This window comes from Triticum dicoccoides, chromosome 5A, assembly GCF_002162155.2.
Source record: "Triticum dicoccoides isolate Atlit2015 ecotype Zavitan chromosome 5A, WEW_v2.0, whole genome shotgun sequence".
Taxonomy (NCBI): Eukaryota; Viridiplantae; Streptophyta; class Magnoliopsida; order Poales; family Poaceae; genus Triticum; species Triticum dicoccoides.
In genome coordinates, this window is record NC_041388.1 from 680,334,009 (window position 1) to 680,349,230 (window position 15,222).

The 15,222-nt window shown below is 46.9% G+C and overlaps 1 protein-coding gene across 1 annotated transcript; it reads left to right on the forward strand.

The window, feature by feature from the left end:
* Positions 1–11,565: 11,565 nt before the first annotated feature.
* LOC119298424 (zinc finger protein 4-like) lies at positions 11,566–12,855 on the forward strand. The gene is made up of 2 exons (XM_037575832.1): positions 11,566–12,299; positions 12,459–12,855. The coding sequence occupies exon 1, from the start codon at positions 11,709–11,711 to the stop codon at positions 12,273–12,275; it is 567 nt and encodes a 188-aa protein (XP_037431729.1). The 5' UTR covers positions 11,566–11,708; the 3' UTR covers positions 12,276–12,299; positions 12,459–12,855.
* The last annotated feature ends 2,367 nt before the right edge of the window (positions 12,856–15,222 follow it).

Genomic DNA, 15,222 nt, shown 5'->3' on the forward strand with positions numbered 1-15,222 from the left:
GTCCATAAATGGATCGCTGGAGCTTGCACACTTTGTTAGCTCCCTTTGGATCGACAAAACCTTCCGGCTGCATCATATACAACTCTTCTTGCAGAAATCCATTCAGGAATGCAGTTTTGACATCCATTTGCCAAATTTCATAATCATAAAATGCGGCAATTGCTAACATGATTCGGACAGACTTAAGCATCGCTACGGGTGAGAAGGTCTCATCGTAGTCAATCCCTTGAACTTGCTGAAAACCTTTTGCGACAAGTCGAGCTTTGTAGACAGTAACATTACCGTCAGCGTCAATCTTCTTCTTGAAGATCCATTTATTCTCAATTGCTTGCCGATCATTGGGCAAGTCAACCAAAGTCCATACTTTGTTCTCATACATGGATCCCATCTCAGATTTCATGGCTTCAAGCCATTTTGCGGAATCTGGGCTCACCATCACTTCTTCATAGTTTGTAGGTTCATCATGATCTAGTAGCATGACTTCCAGAATAGGATTACCGTACCACTCTGGCGCGGATCTTACTCTGGTTGATCTACGAGGTTCAGTAGTATCTTGTTCTGAAGTTTCATGATCATTATCATTAGCTTCCTCACTAATTGGTGTAGGTGTCACAGAAACAGGTTTCTGTGATGTACTACTTTCCAATAAGGGAGCAGGTACAGTTACTCGTCAAGTTCTACTTTCCTCCCACTCACTTCTTTCGAGAGAAACTCCTTCTCTAGAAAGTTTCTGAATTTAGCAACAAAAGTCTTGCCTTCGGATATGTGATAGAAGGTGTATCCAATAGTTTCCTTTGGATATCCTATGAAGACGTATTTCTCCGATTTGGGTTCGAGCTTATCAGGTTGAAGTTTTTTCACATAAGCATCGCAGCCCCAAACTTTCAGAAATGACAACTTTGGTTTCTTGCCAAACCACAGTTCATATGGCGTCGTCTCAACGAATTTTGATGGTGCCCTATTTAACGTGAATGCGGCCGTCTCTAGAGCATATCCCCAAAACGATAGCGGTAAATCAGTAAGAGACATCATAGATAGCACCATATCTAGTAAAGTACGATTACGACGTTCGGACACACCATTATGCTGTGGTGTTCGAGGTGGCATGAGTTGCGAAACTATTCCACAATGTTTTAAATGTACACCAAACTCGTAACTCAAATATTCTCCTCCACGATCAGATCGTAGGAATTTTATTTTCTTGTTACGATGATTTTCAACTTCACTCTGAAATTCTTTGAACTTTTCAAATGTTTTGGACTTATGTTTCATTAAGTAGATATACCCATATATGCTTAAGTCATCTGTGAAGGTGAGAAAATAACGATATCTGCCACGAGCCTCAACATTCATCGGACCACATACATCTGTATGTATGATTTCCAATAAATCTGTTGCTCTCTCCATAGTACCGGAGAATGGTGTTTTTGTCATCTTACCCATAAGGCACGGTTCGCAAGTACCAAGTGATTCATAATCAAGTGGTTCCAAAAGCCCATCAGTATGGAGTTTCTTCATGCGCTTTATACCGATATGACCCAAACGGCAGTGCCACAAATAAGTTGCACTATCATTATCAACTCTGCATCTTTTGGTTTCAACACTATGAATATGTGTGTCACTACTATCGAGATTTAATAAGAATAGACCACTCTTTAAGGGTGCATGACCATAAAAGATATTACTCATGTAAATAGAACAACCATTATTCTCTGATTTAAATGAATAACCGTCTCGCATCAAACAAGATCCAGATATAATGTTCATGCTTAACGCTGGCACCAAATAACAATTATTTAGGTCTAATACTAATCCCGAAGGTAGATGTAGAGGTAGCATGCCGACTGCGATCACATCGACTTTGGAACCATTTCCCACGCGCATCGTCACCTCGTCCTTAGCCAATCTTCGCTTAATCCGTAATCCCTGTTTCGAGTTGCAAATATTAGCAACAGAGCCAGTATCAAATACCCAGGTGCTACTGCGAGCATTAGTAAGGTACACATCAATAACATGTATATCACATATACCTTTCTTCACCTTGCCATCCTTCTTATCCGCCAAATACTTGGGGCAGTTCCGCTTCCAGTGACCAGTCTGCTTGCAGTAGAAGCACTCAGTTTCAGTCTGAGGTCCAGGTTTGGGTTTCTTCTCTTGAGTAGCAACTTGCTTGCTGTTCTTTTTGAAGTTCCCCTTCTTCTTCCCTTTGCCCTTTTTCTTGAAACTAGTGGTCTTGTTGACCATCAACACTTGATGCTCCTTCTTGATTTCTACCTCCGCAACTTTCAGCATTGCGAAGAGCTCGGGAATAGCCTTATTCATTCCTTGCATATTATAGTTCATCACGAAGCTTTTGTAGCTTGGTGGCGGTGACTGGAGAATTCTGTCAATGACGCAATCATCTGGAAGATTAACTCCCAATTGAATCAAGTGATTATTATACCCAGACATTTTGAGTATATGCTCACTGACAGAACTGTTCTCCTCCATCTTGCAGCTATAGAACTTATTGGAGACTTCATATCTCTCAATCCGGGCATTTGCTTGAAATATTAACTTCAACTCCTGGAACATCTCATATGCTCCATGATGTTCAAAACGTCGTTGAAGTCCCGATTCTAAGCCGTAAAGCATGGCACACTGAACTATCGAGTAGTCATCAGCTTTGCTCTGCCAGACGTTCATAACATCTGGTGTTGCTCCAGCAGCAGGCCTGGCACCTAGCGGTGCTTCCAGGACGTAATTCTTCTGTGCAGCAATGAGGATAATCCTCAAGTTACGGACCTAGTCCGTGTAATTGCTACCATCATCTTTCAACTTTGCTTTCTCAAGGAACGCATTAAAATTCAACGGAACAACAACACGGGCCATCTATCTACAATCAAACATATACAAGCAAGATACTATCAGGTACTAAGTTTCATGATAAATTTAGGTTCAATTAATCATATTACTTAAAGAACTCCCACTTAGATAGACATCCCTCTAATCCTCTAAGTGATTACGTGATCCAAATCAACTAAACCATGTCCGATCATCACGTGAGATGGAGTAGTTTCACTGGTGAACATCACTATGTTGATCATATCTACCATATGATTCACGCTCGACCTTTCGGTCTCCGTGTTCCGAGGCCATATCTGTATATGCTTGGCTCGTCAAGTATAACCTGAGTATTCCGCGTGTGCAACTGTTTTGCACCCGTTGTATATGAATGTGGAGCCTATCACACCCGATCATCACGTGGTGTCTCAGCATGAAGAACTTTCGCAACGGTGCATACTCACGGAGAACACTTCTTGATAATTAGTGAGAGATCATCTTATTATGCTACCATCAATCAAAGCAAGATAAGATGCATAAAAGATAAACATCACATGCAATCAATATAAGTGATATGATATGGCCATCATCATCTTGTGCTTGTGATCTCCATCTTCGAAGCACCATCGTGATCACCATCGTCACCGGCGCGACACCTTGATCTCCATCGTAGCATTGTTGTCATCTCGCCAATCTTATGCTTCCACGACTATCGCTACCGCTTAGTGATAAAGTAAAGCATTACAGCGCGATTGCATTGCATACAATAAAGCGACAACCATATGGCTCCTGCCAGTTGCCGATAACTCGGTTACAAAACATGATCATCTCATACAATAAAATTTAGCATCATGTCTTGACCATATCACATCACAACATGCCCTGCAAAAACAAGTTAGACGTCCTCTACTTTGTTGTTGCAAGTTTTACGTGGCTGCTACGGGCTTAAGCAAGAACCAATCTTACCTACGCATTAAAACCACAATGATAGTTTGTCAAGTTGGTGCTGTTTTAACCTTCGCAAGGGCTACGCCCGGTTCAACTAAAGTTGGGGAAACTGTCACCCGCTAGCCACCTTTGTGCAAAGCACGTCGGGGGAACCGGTCTCGCGTAAGCGTACGCGTAATGTCGGTCCGGGCCGCTTCGTCCAACAATACCGCTGAACCAAAGTATGACATGCTGGTAAGCAGTATGACTTATATCGCCCACAACTCACTTGTGTTCTACTCGTGCATATAACATCAACACATAAAACCTAGGCTTGGACACGGTTGGGGAACGTAGTAATTTCAAAATTTTCCTACGCACACGCAAGATCATGGTGATGCATAGCAATGGGAGGGGAGAGTGTGATCTACGTACCCTTGTAGATCGACATCGGAAGCATTAGCACAACGCGGTTGATGTAGTCGTACGTCTTCACGGCCCAACCGATCAAGCACCGAAACTACGGCACCTCCGAGTTCTAGCACACGTTCAGTTCGATGACGATCCCCGGACTCCGATCCAGCAAAGTGTCGGGGAAGAGTTCCGTCAGCACGACGGCGTGGTGACGATCTTGATGTACTATCGTCGCAGGGCTTCGCCTAAGCACCGCTACAATATTATCGAGGATTATGGTGGAAGGGGGCACCGCACACGGCTAAGAATATGATCACGTGGATCAACTTGTGTGTCTAGGGGTGCCCCCTGCCCCCGTATATAAAGGATCAAGGGGGGTGCAGCCGGCCAGGAGGAGGGCGCGCCAGGAGGAGTCCTACTCCCACCGGGAGTAGGATTCCCCCCCTTTCCTAGTTGGAATAGGATTCGGGAGGGGGAAAGAGGAGAGAGAGAGAAGGAAGGGGGGCGCCGCCCCCCTCTCCTTGTCCTATTCGGACTAGGGGGGAAGGGCACGCGGCCCAGCCCTGGCCACCTCTCCTCTCTTCCACTAAAGCCCACTAAGGCCCATATACCTCCCGGGGAGTTCCGGTAACCTCCCGGTACTCCGGTAAAATCCCGATTTCACCCGGAACACTTCCGATATCCAAATATAGGCTTCCAATATATCAATCTTTATTTCTCGACCATTTTGAGACTCCTCATCATGTACGTGATCACATCCAGAACTCTGAACAAATCTTCGGTACATCAAAATGCATAAACTCACAATATAACTGTCATCGAAACCTTAAGCGTGCGGACCGTACGGGTTCGAGAACAATGTAGACATGACCGAGACACGTCTCCGGTCAATAACCAATAGCGGAACCTGGATGCTCATATTGGCTCCCACATATTCTACGAAGATCTTTATCGGTCAGACCGCATAACAACATACGTTGTTCCCTTTGTCATCGGTATGTTACTTGCCCGAGATTCTATCGTCGGTATCTCAATACCTAGTTCAATCTGGTTACCGGCAAGTCTCTTTACTCGTTTCATAATACATCATCTCGCAACTAACTCATTAGTTGCAATGCTTGCAAGGCTTATGTGATGTGCATTACTGAGAGGGCCCAGAGATACCTCTTCGACAATCGGAGTGACAAATCCTAATCTCGAAATACGCCAACCCAACATGTACCTTTGGAGACACCTGTAGAGCTCCTTTATAATCACCCAGTTATGTTGTGACGTTTGGTAGCACACAAAGTGTTCCTCCGGTAAACGGGAGTTGCATAATCTCATAGTCATAGGAACATGTATAAGTCATGAAGAAAGCAATAGCAACATACTAAACGATCGGGTGCTAAGCTAATGGAATGGGTCATGTCAATCACATCATTCTCCTAATGATGTGATCCCATTAATCAAATGACAACACATGTCTATGGTTAGGAAACATAACCATCTTTGATTAACATGCTAGTCAAGTAGAGGCATACTAGTGACGTTTGGTTTGTCTATGTATTCACACAAGTATTATGTTTCCGGATAATACAATTCTAGCATGAATAATAAACATTTATCATGATATAAGGAAATAAAATAATAACATTATTATTGCCTCTAGGGCATATTTCCTTCACGGACTCGCCATGAGGTCTGTCGTGGATCATCTATGGCCGGAAAGGCCAAAGCCGAACAGCTATTTTAGCTTGGTGCGGCAGTTCCTTGGTGCGGTGCCACGCATTAATGCGATGAAGAGGTCGGCGTGCATAAAAGGCTCGCGGATGGCCCTTGCCCGTGTCAAAACATACTGGGCGGAGATGGATGCCACCACTGTCGCGGTGCAGGGTTCGGCCATAGGCCAAGTGGCTGTCGAGCACTATTTTGAAGAAGTTCTTGAGGGCGCTCGTTCGATAGAGGCCCAGTGCTCGAAGAATGTTATGTTTGAGTGATATGTATTCCTATTGTAAAAACAACATTTTATTGAATTTATCAAGGCTGTATTTATACTTTTGCCCGAAAGTATTGTGATGCCTCATGTGCGGCCGTTTATGTATACATGTATATAACCTGAAAGATTGCAGTCGTCGGCTTCAGCCCCCACGCATATAATGCGAGGGTGTTCGCAGAAGACGCGTATTCACACTTAATCCAACGTCTTGGTCCTATTAAGGTGGTGATAGCGCAGCGAACTAGGCAACTGGACTATAATGCTTTAACACTTTCACTTAGCCATAGGAGTTTGATAGTGGGGCTACTATATAGCCCCTGGTGGCTCCGCACTCATCCGGATTCGGGGTGCGTACATGCCTGGCCGGGAAACGGCCCTTCGTTAATGCGGAGGAATCCCAAAGATTCCAATAGGTCATCGAGTGGTTGACCAGTCTCACGCTATATCATGACAGTCAGTTTTCGGCTTTCTCTACTAAGGTGCTCGTCCGGATGAACCAGGGCACAATCGCAGTAGTTCTCTTGGTGCCGCCTTAGCCGATAGAGCGGAACGTAAGGGAGCAAAACACAGGAGCCGGGCAAACCCAACATTTGACCAAAGACATGATTCGGAGCTGATGCATATAGGGCCAAACTCGCGACGCCGAACACTCCCTAAGGTATTCGGTCTTTATGGTGTAAACCGGGTCTAAACAGTACCCTTTGTAATAAGCCCCTGGTGCCAGGTACGTGCATTATTCTGGCGTGGCCACATGCCAAGACATCAGCATCGTTCTCGATTGTACTGAGAAACCGAGGGATGTAAATCAACAAGAGACAGTAAAAAAGATTTATGCAGGGTCTTAATCTACGAAGAATCCTTGGAACGGGTCCCTGCTGCACGTCTGCGCCCGTGTCTCCGTTGTGCCGTATCCTGGACGGGTGTAGCACAATGGTCATCTGAAAAAGAGAGGAACTTAATTGCTGTGCAAAAGTTAAGTTATACTAAATAAACAATATATAGTTGAAATTGAGTAAAGGTGAGCCTTATTGCCACTTTTGCGCGCGCGTTGAGCCCCTTGTATTGTAATAGCGGTATAGCCGTCAAACCTGTATTAATTACGTGTAGCTGCGCCGGACTCATCTAACCGCGTCCGTGGTCTTAACGACCTGTCAAATGCTTGAGTTGGTGAGGCCGTGTAGTGTGCGGTGGCCAAGGCGGCCGCACCGTCTCCGGCGCGCAAGGAGCGCTCAATATTTCCATTTACTGTAATGATGTCACATGGACCGGGCATCTTGAGCTTCAGGGAAGCGTAATGTTGTATTGCGTTAAAGCGAGCGAAAGCTTCGCGTTCGAGTAGTGCTTGATAGCCACTTTGGAACGGAGCAACGTGGAAAGTTAAATTTTCGCTGCGGAAGTTATTGGGGAAGCCAAATATAACCTCTAGTAGCAGGGAGCCTCTGCAACGAGCCTCCGGGCCTGGCGTTACTCCTATAAAGGTAGCATTGCTGCGGCAAATGTTTGTTGGGTCTATCCCCATTTTGCGGACTGTGTCCTGATATATCATATTTAAACTGCTGCCGCCGTCCATCAGGACTCGTGTGAAGTGGTATCCGTTAATTATTGGATCTAATACCAAGGCGGCCCATCCTGCATGCCGGATACTTGCCGAGTAATTCCGATGGTCGAAGGTGATCGGTTGGGACGACTAGTGGCGGAGCTCTGTGGTGATAGGCCCTGGGGCATGTTTCTCTGAAGGTGCCGCTTTGTTTCTCCCTTTTATCACGTGTAACACGTTGACTGTTTTGACTTCCGGTGGGAATTTCTTCTGTTCCCCTGTGCTTTGCTTGCGAGGCTCGTCCTCTTCTTCACTTGGTGTATCCTGCCCCTTGTGTTCGGCGTTGAGCTTGCCGGACTGTTTGAAGACCCAACATTCTCTGTGGGTATGATTTGCAGGTTTATCAGGGGTGCTATGGATCTGACATATTTGGTCCAGAATTTTGTTTAGGCTGGACAGTTCGTCTCTGTTGCCTTTGGAGGGCGGCTTCTGCTGGCCAGGCCGAGAGCTTCTAAATCCGGTGTTTACCACCGTGCTCTTCGGGCTGTCTTCTTTATTCTGTCGCTTATTATTGTTGCGTCGTGATTTTCCGTTTCCATCCCTGACATCGGATGTACTTGGGTCGCTGGTGCTGCATCAGGCTAACCAGCTGTCCTCGCCCGCGCAAAACGGGTCATGAGGCTTGTTAATGCTGCCATTGTTCTCGGCTTTTCTTGACAGAGGTGTCTGGCAAGCCATTCGTCTCGAACACTATGCTTGAAAGCTGCTAAGGCTTCAACGTCCGGACAGTCGACTATTTAGTTTTTTTAGTGAGGAACCTGTTCCAATGTTTTTGGGCTGACTCACCGGGCTGTTGAGTTATATGACTTAAATCGTCTGCATCCGGTGGTCGGACATATGTCCCTTGAAAATTTGCCCGAAAGGCGTCTTCGAGCTCTTCCCAGCTTCCGATGGAGTTTTCAGGGAGGCTTTTGAGCCAGTGCCAAGCTGGCCCTTTGAGGTTGAGGGGTAAGTACTTGATGGCGTGGAGATCATCTCCTCGAGCCATATGGATATGGAGGATGTAGTCCTCAATCCAGACCCCAGGTCTGTTGTTCCGTCGTACGCCTCTATGTTTACGGGTTTGAATCCCTCTAGAAATTCATGATCCAGCACCTCATCGGTGAAACATAGAGGGTGTGCGGCACCCCTGTATTTGGGTGTACCGTGGTGTTCGGATGTTTGTTGTGTTGCATTGTATGTTGGAGCGCACTTGCATGGTCCATAGATGTATCTGGTTGCGCCGTCCTTTTGATGCGAGCCCTTACGCGGATCACGTACTGGTTTATGTGCGGCGTCGTTTGCCGCTTTATGTTGGCTATGAGGTCGTCTATCCGACCGGATGGCCTTTTTATTTTTTAATTGTGGAGGATCTAAGGCCTCCTCATCAAATTCAGGTAGCAACTTTCGCTTCGGATAGCTCTTGGTGTGGCGATTAATGTCGTACTTCGCTGCAGTGTTGAGTACTTCACTCCATTTGATTTTGAGTGTGTCTTGTGCAACCCTGAGCCTTTGCTTCTGTTTTTTCAGGCTCCTCGTCGTGGCAACAAGCCTTTGGTGGGCGTTATGTTGCTCCTGGCGCCTGTCCGGTGTGGTGTCGTCCGGACTATTATCTTCGACGGAGTCGGGTTGTTCGGTTTGATTCCCCATGTTGCCCTGGTCGGACGATGGTTCACCATGCTCTATCGCTGGGTCTATATGATCGTTATTTCTACCGAGGCGGGATTTGGAGCGGCGTTTACGCCACCGCTTTGACTGCTTCTCGAGGGAACAACCCTTTGCTGCGTCCTTCCGTTCCTCATTGTTGTTTTCTTTGGGTGTGTCCACCATGTATATGTCATGTGATGGAGTGGGCGTCCAGTGCTCTGCGGGAAGTGGTTCCTATTCGTCTCCTGCATCGTCGTCCATACCGTCGATGTCTTCGGAGTCGAAGTCGAGCATGTCGGTTAAGTCATCGACAGTGGCTACTAAGTGGGTGGTGGGTGGGCGGCGAATTTCTTCGTCATCCGCATCCCAATCCTGTCGGACATAGTTCGGCCAGGACTCTCCTGACAAGGAGAGAGAGCTTAATGAGTTCAGTATGTCGCCAAAGGGCGAGTGCCGAAAAATATCCGCGGAGGTAAACTCCATGATCGGCGCCCAATCGGATTTGACAGGAACGGGCGCAGGCGGTTCGGAGTCCGTGGCCGGAGAAGGATCCGGCAGTTTTGCAACACGGCTCTCGTGAAGGGTAAGGACGATATTCGGCTCGATCGCCGCTGAGGATACGACCTCCGTGGCGGGGTCCATCCACCCATCCATGGATGGCGCAACTGGCTCCGAATTTATGGTCGGAGCAGCTGCCGGTGTGATTTCTTGAACACTGTCCGATGGTAGAGCTAAATCGTACTCATCGTTACCGCGTGGCGCACAAGGCAGGGGCTCGAATCCGTCGAAGAATCAAGTCTTCGCGGATATCGGCCGTGTAGTTTAAACTTCCAAACCTGACCTGGTGGCCAGGGGCGTAGCTTTCGACTGCTCCAGATGGCCAAGCGAGTTGGCCCGCAGTGTGAATCAGCCGAACACAAAGATCTGTCCGGGGAGAAAAGTCTCACCCTGGAATGCATCGCTATCGATGATAGTAGGAGCCATCAAGCCTAACGGCGACGACACAGAGGAACTCTCAATGAAAGCACCAATGTCGGTGTCAAAACTGGCGAATCTCGGGTAGGGGGTCCCGAACTATGCGTCTAAGGCGGATGGTAGCAGGAGGCAGGGGACACGATGTTTTACCCAGGTTCGGGCCCTCTTGATGGAGGTAAAATCCTACGTCCTGCTTGATTTATTCTAGATGATATGAGTATTACAAGAGTTGATCTACCACGAGATCGGAGAGACTAAACCCTAGAAGCTAGCCTATGGTATGATTGTATGTTATCCTACGGACTAAAACCCTCCGGTTTATATAGACACCGGAAGGGGTTAGGGTTACACAAGGTCGGTTACAAAGGAGGAGATATCCATGTCCGTACTGCCTAGCTTGCCTTCCACGCCAAGTAGAGTCCCATCCGGACACGAGACAAAGTCTTCAATCTTGTATCTTCATAGTCCAACAGTCCGGTCAAAGGATATAGTCCGGCTGTTCGGAGACCCCCTAATCCAGGACTCCCTCAACGACTGCGGCCCCAGGATGCTGGTCCTTAGGCACGTGCACGAAGACTCCTCGGCTGTCATCGACAAGGTCAGGCCGGGTCCGGTATGGGAGCGTTAACAACGGCGTGTCGACGGCTTTCTGGCGGTGGCAATGTCGTTCGTTGGTCCATGGACCTTGATGTAATCTTTATTATATTTGAGGTGCTTTGTACTTCCAATGAATCTTTATAATAGATCTAATCCTTTTCGCAAAAAAAAGGACTGGGGACAAAACTTCATACCATTACAAGGGAAATGAAATAAACCCACATAACAAAATTCAAAAATATGATGAAGGCTAAATGCCATAGCCATCGTACGGCGCTGTCAAATGTCCAGAAATTCGAAGGAAGGCGGAAAAAAATTGAGTCACCTGGAAAATTCACCACGAATCACAGCGCGAGATTGGGCTGCCAATAAATTGGAGTGAAAGCAAATTGTAATTAGTTGGCAGCAAAATAGAATTCCTTATTCCTGTATTTATACCTGTTGAAACCCATCTCATTCTAAGCTCGTACGAGTCCATAGCTTGTTTCAACACTCGTCTTTCCCATTAGTTGAAATTATTTGGCAGAAAATAGAATTATTTATTTCTGTGTTTTTTTTAGTGTTTATTCCTATATTTATACCTGTTGAAACCCATCTCATTATAAGGTAGTAGGTCGAGTCCATAGCTTGTTTCACGCTCCTCTTTCCCATTGTAGAGGCGCCGCCGTTACCATTTCTAGCTATCATCAGTTCTCTCGCCAATATCCTTGTGTTGTGTTGTTGTGCTCCTGACACTGCAACAGCGGCTACCTGAGCTCAACTGTTACCTTGATGGAGAAGACCACGTCGTCGTGGTTCCATGTGCAAGCGGCAGCGGCGGCGGCCTCGCCGGATCTGTCGCTGACGATGTCCCCAACGGACAGCAGCCAAGACCGGAACGAGGAGGTGGCACCGACGGCGCGCGTGGACGGCAGGACGGTGCGGCTGTTCCAGTGCCTCTTCTGCGACAAGACGTTCCTCAAGTCGCAGGCGCTCGGCGGCCACCAGAACGCCCACCGCAAGGACCGCCTCGCCGGCTTCCTCTGCGACCCCTACAACAAGGACAGCCCATTCGGGGGCGCCGCCGTCGAGGGGACTTCCACCGGGACGACCTGCGATTCAAGCGCCGGCCGGTCCATGTGCACTTCCGTGGTCTCGCACGGTGGTGGCGTGGAGGCGGCGCCAGCCTCCCATGCCTGCAAGCCAGAGAGGTGGGGGCGAGCCGGTGGCGCTCCACGCTTGGCGGAGCACACGCTGCTCCAGGACCCGTTCCCTGGCCGCGACGGCGTGGCGGGCTGGTCAAGGGCCTCCGATGCAAGTGGCGCCGGCGAGGCTCTGGACCTGGAGCTGCGCCTCTAGCCAGGCTGCTCTCATATTGCGCAGGTGATTTCATTTTGAGACAATACCTTTTTCCCAATCGTCGCAGCGCAAGTTCTTGTATCGACCGTGTCCTCGTGGGGAGAAGATTTCCATTTGAAAAATTAGAGACGCGATGCGGCCGGTTTAGACTCAGATTTCTTACGAATAACGATGCTGTTGCAGTGTCCTAATTAAAGCAAGACTTGAGGAGTTTCCGTCTGGAAGCTGCAGATGCTGCTTAGTAATCCGAGGCCTTGGCTATTTTGTATGAATAGCCAGTTAATCCAAGGAAGACTTGAGGAGTCCGGACGCTGAAGATGGCCAGACGACATGAATATGCATGGGTATGCCTGCAGCTACGCAAGGATTGCAAACTCAAAAAGAATTCGGATTGTTGGAAGAAAACTGTCTTTAGGTTGTCTTTCTGTACCGTAATAAGCAGTAGATGAATACTGCTTTATTGGTCGTTTCCACCCCTACTAATTTTATCGTAATGAACTATGTTATGGCGGCTTGTTAATGGAAATCAACGGGTCGGTGGACTACTAATTTTGCCAGTGAACTATGGTATGCGTCGTGCGCAGGACGGACGATGGACCAAACAAGCAAACTCTCTGTTGCTTAATTTGGGCAAAAGTAGTTTCATGTTTCAGCAAGTGAGAGGTTACCACATGCGTCATGCGTGACAAGCTGGTCAGTTGTTCTCCGTATCTCTTTCTCCACCCATGTGATTCCACGAGTGTACTACAGTAATAGTATGTTTATATGGGCCAAAAAGGCACAAGTGGCGCAGCGGAGTGGAGTGTAGTGACTCAGATGCCGGTGCCGACGACAAGAGCACTGGATGCTCTCCCTGTCGCCCTCGCTGAAGTACTATAGCTTAGGACTGATTGTTGATTGGTTTTCAGATAGCTTACCGCCGTTTGGATAATCAGATGATGCCCGCAATGTTGTTGCGGGAATATTTTGTAATACTAGTATATTTTAGTGAGATTTATTGTGTTGTACTATTGTATAGTTGTAAAATATTCATTAAATATAAATATCATATACAACAATAACGACAACGATAAAATCTTTAGTCCCAAATAAGTTGGGGTAGGTTAGAGGTGAAACGCATAAGATCTCGCGATCAATTCATGTCTCTGGCATATGAATTACAAGCTTCCACGCACCCCTGTCCATAGTTAGTTCTTTGGTGATACTCCAATCCTTCACGTCCTTCTTAACGAACTCCCTCCTTTAGACAAGCTTCTCTTCAATTGGTGCTACCCCAACTCTATCTTATATATCATCATTTCAGACTCGATCCTTCGTCGTGTGGCCACACATCCATCTCAACATACGCATCTCCGCCACACCTAACTTTTCAACACGTCACCTTTTAATCGGCCAACACTCAGCGCCATACAACATTGCAGGTCGAACCGTCGTCCTGTAGAACTTGACTTTAACCTTTTGTGGCACTCTCTTATCACAGACAATGCTAGAAGCTTGGCACCACTTCATCCATCCGGCTTTGATTATACCCTCAACCTCCTGCAGCATTGACCCCAAATATCAAAAGGTGTCCTTCTGAGACACCAGCTGCCCATCAAGACTAACCTCCTCCTCCTCACACCTACTAGTACGGAAACCACACATCATGTAGTCGGTTTTAGTTCTACTAAGCCTAAACCCTTTTGATTTCAAGGTTTGTCTCTCTAACTCTAACTTCCTATTTACCCCAGTCCGACTATCCTCAACTAGCACCACATCATCCACAAAGAGCATACACCATGGGATATCTCTTTGTATATCGCTTGTGACCTCATCCACCAGCAAGGCAAAAAGATAAGGGCTCAAAACTGACCCCTGATTATATCCTATCTTAATCGGGAAGTCATCAGTGTCGACATCACTTGTTAGAACACTTGTCACAACATTATCGTACATGTCCTTGATGAGTGTAATGTACTTTGTTGGGACTTTGTGTTTTCCAAGGCCCACCACACGGCGTTATCTTATCAGAGGCCTTCTCCATGCCAATGAATACCATATGCAAGTCCTTCTTTGGTCCCTATATCTCTCCATAAGTTGTCGTACCAAGAAGTTGGCTTCCATGATCGACCTCCCAGGCATGAAATCAAACTGATTTTTGGTCACGCTTGTCATTCTTCTTAAGTGGTGCTCAATGACTCTTTCCCATGGCTTCATTATATGGCTCATCAGCTTAATTTCACGGTAATTAGTACAACTCTGAACATCCCCCTTATTCTTGAAGAGTGGTACTAATATACTCTATCTACCTTCTTCTGGCATCTTGTTTGCTCGAAAAATGAAGTTGAAAAGCTTGATTAGCCATACTATCGCTATGTCTCTAAGGCCTTTCCATACCTCATTTGGGATATAATCAGGGCCCATCGCCTTGCATCCATTCATCCTTTTTAAAGCCTCCTTGACATCATACTCCTAGATTTGCCGCACAAAACGTATGATGGTCTCATCAAAGGAGTCATCCAGTTCAATGGTAGAACTCTCATTCACCCCATTGAATAGCTTGTCGAAATACTCTTGCCATATATGTTTAATCTCCTTGTCCTTCACCAGGAGTTGGTCTGCTTCGTCCTTGATGCATTTGACTTGGCCAATATCCCTCGTCTTCCTCTCTGGAATCTTGGCCATCTTATATATCTCCCTTTCGCCTTCCTTCGTGCCTAGCCATTGGTAGAGGTCCTCATACACCCGACCCCTTGCTTCACAGACAGCTCACTTTGCAGCATTCATCGCTATGTTGTACTTCTCCATGTTGTCTGCACTCCTATCCAGGTATAGGCATCTGAAACAATCTTTCTTCTCTTTAATCGCCTTCTGAACATCATCATTCCACCACCAGATATCCTTATATATCCTTGCTTCTCCTTCACCTGGACACTCCAACCTCCTCCGAGGCCACCTTATAAATGCA

Bases quoted from the DNA above. Each gene is read 5' to 3' on its own strand.
- LOC119298424 (XM_037575832.1), top strand. From the start codon at position 11,709: ATGGAGAAGACCACGTCGTCGTGGTTCCATGTGCAAGCGGCAGCGGCG.